The following is a 13,907-nucleotide window of genomic DNA, read 5'->3' as shown; positions in this document are numbered from 1 at the left end:
CTGGCGACCACATGGTGGCTCACCACCATCTGTAATGAGGTCTGGAGCCCTCAGAATACTGTATACATAATAAATAAATAAATAAAAGGAATAAGCTATTCTGCATAGCTTATTCTGCATATTTTTCTTAGTACCATGACAGAATGTCTGACATAAACAATGTCAATTTTCTTTTATAGTTTCAGAGGGTTCAGGCTGTATTTGCCTGACCACATGTACTTGGGCCAAGTAAATCACTGCCCGGTAGTGGAAGCAGGGGGTGGAGGCTGATTTTTACCTCCCTGGATGGGATGCAGATGGAGGGGATGGCTGTGCTCTGTTGGCTTTCCTCTTTCCCTGTTTTGTTCTAGTTAGGTGTTCAGCCCATGGTCTCATTGCTGACCACAGTTAGGATGAGTCTTCTCTCAGGCCCCAAGGTACACCCAGAGGTGTATGACATCAATATCCAGGCTGGCTTTGAACTCACTACAATTCTCCTGACTCCCAAGAACTGGGATTATAGGTACAGACTACTGGCCCAGCCAGTTTTTGTTTTTTTTTTCCATTTGTCAACAGTGCAGCAGATATATTTCAAGAAAAGAGATTTTAGGACTGAGGATACCTGAGGATACAGCTCTGTGATAGTGTACTTGCCTAGCGTATGGAAGGCTGTGGGCCCATCCCCAGCCCTGAATAGAGAAGAAGGAAAGGTTTATTTTGCTCAAGATTCAAGGTTGAAGAGGAGCTCTATTTTGTAATGCTCTTGCTAGTAGAATCTTACAGTCATGCAGATCATTGCAAGGCAAGAGACAGCAGCAGGCCTGGGTATATGCATATGAGTTCTGCTCTGTGCGCTGTTCTTTTTCTTTTTTCTTTCTTTCTTTCTTTCTTTCTTTCTTTCTTTCTTTCTTTCTTTTTTTTTTTTTTGAGACAGGGTTTCTCTGTAGCTTTGGAACCTGTCCTGGAACTAGCTCTTGTAGACCAGGCTGGCCTCGAACTCACAGAGATCTGCCTATTTCTGCCTCCCAAATGCTGGTATTAAAGGAGTGTGCCACCACCACTCGGCTATGAATATCTCTTTTCACTTCTTTTGGTAAATATCTAGAGATAGAAAGGCTACCCTGGCTGGGTGGTTGGTAGCGCACACCTTTAATCCCATCACTTGGGAAGCAGAGTTGGAGTCTTGGTATATTGCCCAGACTGACTTCAAGCTCAGGATCATCTTGCTCTGCGTCCCAAGTGCAGGATTAACACATGTACCCCACATCCAGCTCTTCTATTTTTATTACTGAGTTATATTGGCAATTTTTAAAAATTTTAGGTATAATCTGTTATCAGATAGATTGTTTATATTTTCCCAATTTCTTGATGGCATGGAAAGGGTGAATCAAAATTGTTTCAGTTACTCTGGTCCCTTGAACATCTATATGCATTGTAGGGTTGATCTGCCCATTTCTATACAGACATTAGCTGGGATGAAACACAGTCCTCCTGTCTCTGTCTTTGCAGTATTATTTGTAATTTTGTATAGATAATATGATGTCTTTTGGCTTCTTCAGGAATCCTGTTACTTCGCCCTCCTCCCTCTTCTGTATTCATCTCCTTTCCCTTCCCTAATTGAAGCCCCTCCTTTCCCCATTTCCCCCCCGTAAGTTCCCCCTTTGTACCCTGTTACTCCTTTTCTGTTGCTCATACCCCACTTCATGACCCCTTCTGCTTTCTTGGTTTCTTTAGTTACTTCAGGTTACATATGCACATCTGAAGACTTGGAGCTAGGAACCTCAGATGAGACAGAACATGTCATGTTTGTTTTTCTGGGACTGGGTTACCTCACTCGATATGATTTCTAGTTCCATCCATTTATCTGCAAATTTCATAATTTTCTTTTTTCTTTATTGCTGAATAATATTCCATAGTATATATGTTCCTCCTTAGTTTGAGGACATTGAGGTTGTTTCCATTTCTTAGCTATTGTGAATACAATGGCAATGGACATGGCTGAGCAAACTGTGGGATAGGAAGTTCAATCTTTTGGGCATATGCTGAATGGATGGATTTTTTTTTAAAACTTTATTTAACTTTATTTCATGTGCATTGGTATAACGATGTCAGAGTCTCTGGAACTGAAGTTACAGACAGCTGCAAGCTGCCATGTGGGTGCTGGGAATTGAACCCGGGTCCTCTGGAAGAGCAGTCAGTGCTCCTAACCACTGCGCCATTTTGCCAGCCCAGATGATTTTTTTTAAAGAATTATTTTTGCATCTATGAATTTTTGCCTGCATGTGTATATGTATATCACATGCATGTCTAATGCTTGTGGAGGCCAGAAGACGGTATCAGATCACTTGTAACTGGAGTTACAGATGATTATGAACCAACACGTGTTAGGACCCAAACTCGGGTCCTCTGCAAGAGCAGCAAGTGCTCTTGCCCTCTGAGACAGCTCTCCAGTCCCCCAGCTAGATTTTTAAAGATTTAACACTGTTTTGTAGTCTCCTCTTCCATTTAAATATATTTATTTGTGTGTGTGTGTATGTGTGTGTGTGTGCGTTTAATGACACTGTTTCCAGCCCAGGTTTTTCAACTCCTAAGTTTTAGTTAAATTTCTTTCTAAGTGTTTACATAGATGTTTATTTAGTGAGGACCTAAAGGGCTTCAATGAGTAAAGTACATAGCTTTGCTAAACACAATGAAGTGATTTTATTTTGGTAATTCCCATTATACTTTAGCTTCCCCTTAGTTTTTATCTATATCCTGGATAGAGAGCACTAGGCAGTTGAAATCTGACGGGGACAGAGATTGCCGAGCTTCGGGGCAAGGCGTAACCTTTTCCCTACATACACTTTAAAAAACTCTTTAGGTGGGGTGGTGACACACACCTTTAATCCAGGCTCTTGGGAAGCAGAGGCAGATGAATCTCTGTGAATTTAAGGCCAACGTGGTTTACATAGTGAGTTCCAGGACAGCCAGGACTACACAGAGAAACCCTATCTTGAAAACAAAAACAAAGCCAACCAACAAACAAAGAAACCTCTTTAAATTAAAAATTATTTATTTATAGTGTACATTTGTATGCACTACAGCATATTGTGGAGATCTGCTGTCTGAAAATTATTGTTTTACTTTTGCTTACTATTTTCATAATAAATACTCTCATTTGAATCCTGCTCCTCCATAGGAAAATTAACTACCTAAACTGTGGTGGCAATTTCCTGGTGCATACACATATCAAAATGTATAGTTTAGATATTTGGTGTGGACATAAGCTTTTCTTTCTTTTTTTTAAATACCTGTGGGTAGAATAGTTGGCCCTGAGTGCTAGGTTTTTAAGCATGTACCATTATGACCAGTTCTTAACCTTTTTACTGTCTCTTGTGACTGCTACGCTCCTGGAACATAGGGTTGGACCAGATGTGCATGGGTCTGCAAACCTTTGCTTTCTCCTCCTCTTCCCCCCCACCTCTCCATTTTAAGCATATGCTTATTTTACAAAGATACTGCCAAAAGGTTTTCCACAGTGGTTGTACCATCTTACATTTCGTGTGTGTGTGTGTGTGTGTGTGTGTGTGTGTGTGTGTGTGTGTCTAAGTGTGCATGGAGTCTAGAGTCTGACTTCAGGTATTTCCCTCTGTTGCTCCTCCCTTTATATTTTGAGGTGAGGAGGTTTCTTACCCAACTAGAGTTTGCCATTTTAGCCAGACTGAGTGGCCAGCGAGCCTCCAAGATCTGTCTCTTTTTACCTATGCCCAGTGCTGGGGTTTCTGATACTCACTTCCATGTTGGGTTTTTATGTGGGTGCAGGGGATCTAAATTCAGGTCCTCGTGCTTGTGTAACCAGGCACTTTACTCATTCTTCCACCTTTTATATTATGTCAGTAGTGTGCAAATGTCCTGGTCGCTTGGTATTCTCACTGACACTTCATATAATGAAATATTTTTCACTTTAACTATGCTAGAAGACATGCTATGGCATATTATATTTTTTAATTTTCTGTGTGATTGATAATGATGTTGAGCGTCTTCTCAAGTGCTTACTTTTCAAATTTTTGTTTGTTTTTTATTTTATTTTATTTTTTTTGAGTCTCACACGATAGTCCTGATCAGTCCTGAACTTTCTATGTAGTCCAGACTACCCTTAGGCTTGTGGCAATCCTCCTGCCTCAGCTTATAGAGTTCTGAAATTACAAGTGTGAGCTACCATACCTTGGCAACTACTTTGTCAAAATTTTAATTGGTGTATTATTTAATTTTCATATTATTGAGTTGCAGAATTCTTTGTATGTTCTTGATATATGTTCTTTGTCAAATATATGTTCAATAAATGACTCTTTCTGTCTCTCATAGTACTGTGGATTGAACCTGGGCCTTGCATTGTCAAGTGCTCTACCACTACGCTATATATTCAGCTAGTAGATAGTTTTCTTAGTCTTATCCTAGCTGTTAGATGTTAAAAGAAATATGTCCAAAAGATTTCAATGGCCCTCTTCCTTAAGCCCTCACAAGAACATTGAAATACAAAGCTGCTTTAATGTATTCTTCATTTCTAGGTAAATGATACTTGCATAAAATACAATATTAAAAATGACAGCTCATGAGAATTGTCATTGTTCAGCTAAATGACTTTAACCCCTTTAAATCATTGGGCACAGTCATGAGGTGACATTGTGTTTGCCTTTCTGAGCTGACTGCTCAGTGACATTCATTTCAAAAGGTTGAATAAATGAAGGAGAAAAGAAGGAACAATCCAGGTTTTGTGGCTTATGTAATTACTCATGAGGCTGAGGCAGGAGGATTGCATGAATTCCAGGCCAGCCTGGGTTATAGATTGAGAATTAATCTAAAAAAAAAAAAACAACAACAAACAAAAAAAAAATGCGAGTAGTCTTCCTACCATCCAAGTCCTGACCAGGCCCAACCCAGCTTAACTTCTGAAATCAGGTGTGTGCATGGTGGTGTAGCTAAGGATGCCAAGTGATCTTTCTCTCCAGTAGCTGTTCCTTCTCTCCTAAGAGAAGCAGATTAGTTTGGAATCCTTCCAAGGGAGCATGTTTGGCTCCCCTATTTGTTAACTGTGTGATCCTCAGCAAGTTACTCAGTTTCTCTGTATCTCCTTATCATTTACAAAATGAAAATAAAATTGGAACCTGTCTAATGCAGTCACTATGCGGACTGACTAAAGGAAGACACACCAATGACTCTTAGCATAAAGGTAACCCTCGGGGGATGCTGGCTCTTACTAGCACACAAGAACAGCTCAGACAAGAGACCAAGACCACAACACTGCCTTCCCTGCTCTGGTTTGCTTTAGGCTTCTGTGGGTGACTTTGCCAACACGTAGGTGGGACAGGCTGTGTGAAGTTTCCTACTAAGGTGTACATGTGAAACAGAAGCCAAATTCTGTCTTGTAAAATACTTTAATTTTAGACATAGTCTTTCTCTTCTCTGTTACTATGAGCTTTTGTAATAATATCATTGGCCCATGTCTCTCTACATATTGGACACAAGAATAATAGCTAGAAATTACTGAATGTCTTATACATTGACTATAAACCTAAATGAGGGAAAGGGGAATGATAGGGCTATTGCTCTGTGGTAGACTGCAATAAAACAGAGTAAAAAGTTGAGAGGGGAGAGGAACTAGACATTAGAAAATGTCTCTTGGGTGAAGTAACTTGTCTTTGAACACACAGGAAATTAAAAGTGGCAAAGCTGGGATTCAGATGTAAGGCTCTGATTTTCAAACACTACATTTGCACTCTGTCATATTTCTTGCACTACTGATTTCTTGCATATTTCTGTATTAGAGACGGATACAAAGCAGCTTCATTTCAGTAATTGGACAAGAGTGATTTTATAATTGCACAAAGGAGCATCCTGGAGCCTGCTGGGTGCTTTACGTACATCCCCTCTGAGAAATGCCTTGGACCTTGTCATCCACGGGGCCACTGTCTTCAATCTCTAGAAAATGAGCTCTTGTTCCTTGAAAGTAGAGGAGTAAGCCAAAGAGTGGGCTGGAGGGGAAACCTTCTGTTTATTAAAGGACATTTGTATTCGACTTACATTGTTCGAAATCCTCTTCTACTGCAATGTACGTACGTTTGGTTAGTGGAAACTTCTCTGGGCTAAACAATGCCCTTTTCATGTTGAAAACAAAGAGTGTCTTCTGATCTTTGTGAATGCACAAGCGTGTACATGTAGCAGACTTTTCAGTCTAGAACAACGAACAGCTTCAGAACGGGGAGAGGAAAAACCCCTAAGTTCCTAGTGCGAACCTGTTGGAATGATTCAAATACATAACACTTAACCAGAAGACATGGGAGGATTCCTGGATATTGTGTCCTAGACTTCCGATTTCAGGATAAGGGGCATTTCAGAGTCACCTCACGGTGTGGACGAGGAGATGCTTAGTAAGGACCTATCTTGAGTCAGTGCTGGGCTTTAACTAACTTCAACTGCGTGTAAACTTTGTATTTGCTTTAGTTGTGGTTGGGCCTTTCACTTTCTGAGAAGCTGGTATGTTTTATGGAAACAGTTGCAGTTTTTGTACTATTATTCATACAGCATTAATGTCTGTGGTTGTTCTTTTCTCTTCTTTTCCCCTTCCTGGCAATGCTGGGGGTGGAACTTAGAGATTCATGTGTGCTTCTGGGTACCCAGATACATCCCTAGCCCTTCAATTTTTTTTTGTGTATATGGATTAACCACTGATTGTAGTGACTCATCTATAATCCCAGCATTTGGGAGGCTGAGGCAAGAGGATTACTGAGAGTTCAAGGCGAGCCTGGGCCACACAGTAAACTCCAGGCCAGAGGGGGCCACATAGAGAGGCTCCATCTCAAAATCAAACCAAACCCACAAACACCTCCCCAGTCAAGACAGTCTATGCTGTGATATAACAGATGTTGTAATTCAGAACAATTTACTTTCATAAGGAGACACTGGTTTTGTCATCACAGGTAAGCAGAATTACTGGGTAGGGTGGGTTCCTTCTTAATATGGTGTCGATCTCTTTCCCTTGCAGTGCCTGGTACTTCTAGGTCAGTCCTGGCTGAAGAAATATGGTTACTATAAGATTATCTTAATTTCTTTCTACCTAGAAGGAGCAGCTGCCATTGTCATGGTACTTTTGGGACAGGAATACTATTACTGTTTGATTGTTTACCTCACTGTTATCATGTAAGTAAATGCCAGCACCATTTCAACATTATGCCACGCTTTTCCAGAACCTTCTAAACATTGAGATATCTTTAATCTGAGTAGCTGGAGTTGTAAACATGAGCCACCACGCCAGGCTTAACATATTTAATCTGAGTGAAGTTTAATTCCCATTTGTAGGCTGGGGCACTCTACCTGCCAGGGAAATTGTTTGAATATTAAGAACTTATGTTTTGAAAGCCTTTTATATAGTAGATTTGTAGCAAATATAAACTGTGTTTAATAGCTAGGGGCTCACCTCTGTAATCTGACGTGCTGGAGACTGAGGCAGGAGAATTGCCATAAACTCTAGATGAGCCTGGACTACAAGTAAGACGCTGTCTCAAAAAGAAAATAAAACCAAAAGAAAAAAAAATAAAATAAAACCAATTAACCAATAAACAAAACACAACAACTAAACAAACAAGCAAGCAAACACTTCCCACCCCCGAAAACAAAAAGCCCCAACAAGGGACTATGAGATGACTCTGTTGGTAAACTGTTCTTCTCAGAGGTGTGAGTCATCCAGACTCAATAGCATGTTTCTGTCACCCCAGAACTTGGGAGCGGGCCATGGACCATGGAGTAGGGACAAGATCTCTGGAGCACATTGGCCAGTCAACCTAGCTGAATCAGTGAACCCTAGGTTCAGCAAGAGAGGCTCAGCAGTAAGAGAGTTTACTGCTCTCGCAGAGGACCTAGGTTCAGTTTTTTAGTTCCTGTCACCCACATGGTGACTCACAACAGTCCGTAACTCCAGTTCCAGGGGATTTGATGTCCTTTTCTGACTTCTGTGGGCTTCTATATACACACATGGCACACATACAAGTACTCAGACATACACACATACACACTAACTAACCAAATAAATAATTTTTTAAAGAAAGATGGAGAGCCAGGTGGTAGTGGCACACACTTTAATCCCAGCTCTCAGTAGGCAGAGGCAGGAGAGTCTCTGTGAGTTCAAGGCCACTCTGGTCCACACAGCAAGTTCCAGGACAGGCCCCAAAGCTATACAGAGAAACCCTGTCTTGAAAAAAAAAAACAAAGAAAAAAAAGATGGAGAGTGATCAGGCAGTCGCATATGCGTTTAATTCCAGCATTCAGGGAGGCAGAGGGAGGCGGATCTTTGTGAGTATGAGGCCAGCCTGGTCTACAGAGAGAGTTCCAGGATAGTCAGAGAAACACAGAGAAACAAACAAACCAAACATGGAGAGTGTTTGAAGAAGACACTTTTGTGCATACAACATGCTTATTCACAATACCTACATGAACACATATTACACACGTATAATACATAAATTAATGTAAAAAAAGACAATGACAAAAATCCAGGCATCCAAGAACAAAACAAAACAAAACAAGCCAGGCAGTGGTGGCACATGGCTTTAATCCCAGCACTTGGGAGGCAGAGGCAGGCGGATCTCTGTGAGTTCGAGGCCAGCCTGGTCTACAAGAGCTAGTTCCGGGACAGGCCCCAAAGCTACTGAGAAACCCTGTCTCGAAAAACCAAAAAAAAAAAAAAATTAGACTGGGCTGTGGTGGCTCATGCTTTTAATCCCAGCACTCAGGAGGCAGAGACAGGTGGATCTCTGTAAGTTCGAGGACAGCCTGGTCTACAGAGTGAGTTCCAGGACAGGCTCTACTGAGAAACTGTTTCAAAAAACCAATACATACATACATACATACATACATACATAGTTAATTTTCTGAACAACTTAAATAGCTTCTTATTGCTCTTAGGCTTATCCAATCTCTTGAAGTGCTTTGCCTGTGCCTTCTTCTATTTTAGTTTTTGTTTGTTTGAAACAGGGTCTTACATAGCCCAGACTGGCCTTGAACTCACTGTGTAACTGAAGTTGATTTGCACAGTCGATTCCACTGCTTCAACCTCCTATGTGCTGGGACTGCATGATTTGCCCAGCTTTGATTAATGTTTTAAAATTATTTTATGCATCTGAATGTTTCACTTGTATGTGTGTATATACCTGGTGCTCACAGAGGCCAGAAGAGGGTGTAACCCTGGAACTGATAGTTCTGAGCCACTGTATGGGTGCTGGGAATCAAACCTGGGTCTTCTTAAAGGGCAGTCAATTGTCTTAACTGCTGAGTCATCTCCCCAGACCCTGTTTTGTTTTGTTTTAATAGTAGGATCTGTGTTTTGTTAATGTAGAATGCTCTTATGTATACAGTATTTTAACTTTTTTCTAGGGTGATTGTACAAGCCTCTTTTTGCTTATTTAACTTGCCACTGGCTGACGTGGTTGATGCAGATTTACAGAAGTTTAACAGGCAGTAAGTATATTTATATTTCTTCTTTCTTTCTTTCTTTCTTTCTTTCTTTCTTTCTTTCTTTCTTTCTTTTCTGTTTTTTTGAGACAGAATTTCTCCATGTAACAGTCCTGGCTGTCCTGGAACTACTTGGTAGACCAGACTGGCCTCAAATTCACTGAGATCTGCCTCTGCCTCCCAAGTGCTGGGATTAAAGGTGTGTGCTACCACTGCGTGACATTTATTCAGATCTTAAATACAAAATGTCACACAGATAGGACTTACCAGAGTCTCTACAGCTTAATTATGTTGACACTATAAATATATACTAGAGTGTAGTTTTTTTTTTAAATCTTTGGGGGCCCACCACTCAACTCCCAAATAAATACATGAAGACTTATTCTTACTTATAAATGCCCAGTCTTAGCTTGGCTTGCTTCTAGCCAACTTTTCTAACTTAAATTATCCCATTTCTCTTTAACAACATTTTGCCTCTGAGCTTTTTACCTTTTTTTATTCTATGTATTTTTCTTCCCTCTTTACTCCATGGCCAGCTGTGTGGATGGGTGGCTGGTCCACAGTGTCCTCCTCTCCTCCTTTTCTTGCTCCCTGCTCTTCCCTAGATTTCTCCTCCTACTTATTCTCTCTGCCTGCCAGCCCTGTCTATTTCTCTCTCTTGCCTAGCTATTGGCCATTCAGCTCTTTATTAGACCAGTCAGGTGTTTTAGGCAGGCAAAGTAACACAGCTTTACAGAGTTAAAAAAAATGCAACATAAAAAATGCGACCCATCTTTGCATCATTAAACACATGTTCCACAGCCTAAACAAATGTAGCACATCTGAAACTAATATTCTACAACACCAGCGTGATGATCCTAATGACTGTCACTAGGACTAAGGGAGCAGAATATCATGGAATGTTCGTGCCTATTCATCCTGAGCAGCTTTTTCTTTTCCTGGTTTGCAATGCTGTGGTTTGAACCTCAGGGCTTTGCACATGCTAGACAAGTGCTCTATCCTTTACACCGCTCGCCCCTGGCAATATTTTCATATTTCTGAAAGAACATCATAATTTTTAGTGCTTAGGTTCACACAGCCATTACTACATCAGGGTTAAAGCCTAGGAGCCTAAGGGAAATCTCAATTTGTTTTATGTCGTATGAATTGTAACGCACCAACATTTACCAAATGCCAGCATGTATAAGTACCGTATGGCTGCCTACTGTCAGATAAGCACAGTGGCACCTTCCTGAAGAACGGCAGGATGATCACTTGAGCTCTAGGCCAGCCATTTAGCAAGACCTTGTCTCAGTAAACAGCTGTGTGCTGTGACTCACACCAGTAATCCTAGCAATGTGGAGACTGCTGCAGAAGGATCACCCCAGGTTCAAGACTCGACTGTGCTACATGGTGAGTTGAAGTTCAGCCTGGGCTACATAGTCTGTTTCAAACAAATAAAAACAACAAAACAATATCAATAAAGGAGTTGAATTCTATTATCCCTTAAACTAAGGAATTAATATTTATTTTATAATTGCTAAGCTATTTCTATAGTTGTTTACTGAAGTCAAAGGGAACTTCATGCGTGAAGAGGCCCTTCACACATAGATATGCATACGTACTTGAGTACAGAAATACAATAGATGTGCTGGACAGTGGAGCACACCTTTATTCCCAGTACTTGGGAGGCAGAGCAGGTGGGTCTCTGTGAGTTCAAGGCTAGCCTGGTTTACTGAGTGAATTCTAGACAAGTCAGAGAGCTACATAGTGAGACATACTGTCTCAAAGAAGAAGAAATGCAACAAATGTGATTTATATTAAGACCAATGCTATTTTTGTCTGTTTTAGGTCTCCCCTTTCCTTGATGGTTTTTAGCATCAGTGCTTTGTTTACCAGACCTGCCCAGTCTTTAGCTCCTATGTTGGTACTATCAAAGCTAAACCAGTATGGATATGGAGATCCAAGCAGCAGGTAGTGTTAAAAAAAAAAAAGCAAAACCACTTGCTGTCATGAAAACAAATTCACCCTTTCCTATTAGCTATTAGAAATCGTCTTGGGCTGGGCGGTGGTAGCACAAGCCTTTAATTCCAGCACTGGGGAGGCAGAGGTGGGCGGATCTCTGTGAGTTCAAGGCCAGCCTGGTCTACAAGAGCTAGTTCCAGGACAGGCTCCAAAGCTACAGAGAAACCCTGTCTCGCAAAACAAAGCAAAACAAAACAAAAGGAAATTGTCTTGGACTTTGGATATTGTTAGCTATTAACTCATATATCTCAAATGAACTATGATAAAAAAGTATTAATGTTAAAGAGCTATGGGATAACTTTTATATTATTGTTGATATCACATATATTGCATATGTTTGTATAATTCACACAAAGCCATATAGTGATTATGTATTTTGAGTTATCTATTCATTCATTGTTTGTTTCTGAGGACTTGCTTATATGCTAGATAAAACAGTACTGGAATAAAATACGAATAAGGAGTGTCCATAGGGCTCTAGGGAGGATAGTTGAGCGGTAGAGCACTTACCTAGCATACTGAAAGCTCTGGGTTTGATCTTCAGTACCACAGAAGTAAAAAGGATCCTACCAGAAATATACTGGTACTAAGATTATGTGGAGGAGAGGTCCCTACCCCAGTCTGCCTAAGGTCAGGGAACACTCATGGGAGAGTGAATCTACAGATCCAAGTGGGAAGAACTGACACATCCCAAGACTGAGGCTCCCTGTTTCGAGCAGGGATCATTTCGTTCTTCTGTGATGTCTTCTGTCAGAGTTTTGTAGATCCCTATGTAGATCTTGCTTCTTTTTTTCAGGCTTCTATCTAAGTATTTTATATTTTGGGGGCGCTAATATAAGTAATATTCCATTTGTAATTATTGCTTGTAGATAAGACTTTGGCAAGTTAGAGTATTTTTCAGTCTTTTTATAGTACTTTTTAGTTCCAGTAGGTTTTTTTTTAATGTCAATTTTATGATTTTCCTAAGTTTTGTCACAACTTCTCCCTCCAACACTTCATTATGAACATCTTCAAATACATGAAAATATAAAATTTGGCCAGGCGGTAGTGGCGCACGCCTTTTATCCCAGCACTTGGGAAGTAGAGGCCAGCGGATTTCTGTGAGCTCTAGGTCAGCCTGATCTACAGAGCAAGTTCCAGGACTGGTTCCATAGCTACTGAGAAACCAAGAAGCCCTGTCTTGAAAAATAAGCAACAACAACAACAACAAAAAACCCAAAAAAGAAAAAAAATATAAAGTTTGACCATGATCACACAGAGTCAGCTGTCTGCATCTGAATGCATTAGCTTCAGCACATATTGATCAGTGTTTCTATTTTCTGCTTGTCAATTCAGACATCTTATTTTTTCTCACAACTTTTTGTTATGAAAAATTTAAAGACACCAAATAGTAATTAAAGTACAGAGAAAATTTGTAAAGTCACTTCTTAGATTAAACAATCAATGTTGTACATATTTGTTTCTAAAAACTTTGTACATTTGGTCATTCAATGAATGTGTGTGTGTACTAGCAACCGTATGTACACATTCTAAGACAAGGGTTTGTTCTTCTTTCTTTATGTGGATACCAGGAATTGAGCTTAAGTTGTCAGTCTTAGCAGCAAACACTTTTACCTTCTGAGCCATCTTACTGGCCTCTGACCTGGACTTCTTAATCTTCTTGCCTTGATTTCCCAAGTGCTAGACTTTCTGAGATGAGCACACACTCCTATACAGTACTTTTTCTGTGGTGTTGGTATAATCTGGTAGCTTTTGTTTTTGTGGTACAGGGATTGAACTCAGGACTTCGAATAACATTCCTATCTTTTCTGTCGAATGTACAGGAATACTTTCATAAATCTCAGCTTCTCCATATAGTAGGTGACTGTTTTTCTTACTGGAAGAGTTGCTGTAAACTTAGGTAGCATTAAAAGCCTCAAGCAAGTTCATGGTAGGGAGCTACAGTGACCGCAATGGGGAGAAGACAGATTGTGTTGATGAGTCTCATGGCCATGTATCTCCTATATTAGCTTATTCTTACAGAGTTGTGATAGCAAGGGAGGAAGAATAGGTGTTTTTAACTTGCTCTGAATTATCTGTGTTCTCAAAAACCACAAAGGCCCCACAGTCAAACTTCTCAAGCCCATGTGTAGAAGCACAAGTTTCAATGGCCAGGTCACATCCCAGACCAGGTCAGCCAGAAACTTGGAAGGTGTGATACAGCCACCAGCACCTTGTAAAGCTCCCCACCTTTCCCCTTGCGCAGTCAAGGTGAGGAGCCTGGAGATTTATAGCCTTGGGAACACTAATTCTTGTTGGCTCAGCAACTGACACGTTGGCAACCTGACATGTTGGCAAACCAGTTTTGTGATACTGGAAGCTTTTCTAGAGATACAAGCTCATACAGGCACTTGAATATCTTTTATCTTTTACGTGATAAAGAAACCTTGGCCTCTCATGGC

General features: G+C 40.5%; 1 protein-coding gene across 8 annotated transcripts in view; it reads left to right on the top strand.

The window, feature by feature from the left end:
- LOC125417140 (solute carrier family 68 member 1-like) overlaps positions 1-13,907 on the top strand; it is a 35,699-nt gene that overhangs the window by 11,561 nt on the left and 10,231 nt on the right. For 7 of the 8 annotated variants that reach the window (XM_048460444.3, XM_048460443.3, XM_085693025.2 and 4 more), the window contains 3 exons: positions 7,001-7,155; positions 9,385-9,468; positions 11,293-11,415. In XM_048460444.3, coding sequence (XP_048316401.2) covers positions 7,001-7,155; positions 9,385-9,468; positions 11,293-11,415 — 362 coding nt within the window. The remainder of the gene's footprint in view (positions 1-7,000; positions 7,156-9,384; positions 9,469-11,292; positions 11,416-13,907) is intronic. The other variant, XM_048460445.3, reaches the window with a different exon arrangement.

Source organism: Myodes glareolus, chromosome 7 (assembly GCF_982192425.1).
Source record: "Myodes glareolus chromosome 7, mMyoGla1.1, whole genome shotgun sequence".
Lineage (NCBI taxonomy): Eukaryota > Metazoa > Chordata > Mammalia > Rodentia > Cricetidae > Myodes > Myodes glareolus.
This window is presented reverse-complemented; position numbering and strand designations above follow the sequence as displayed.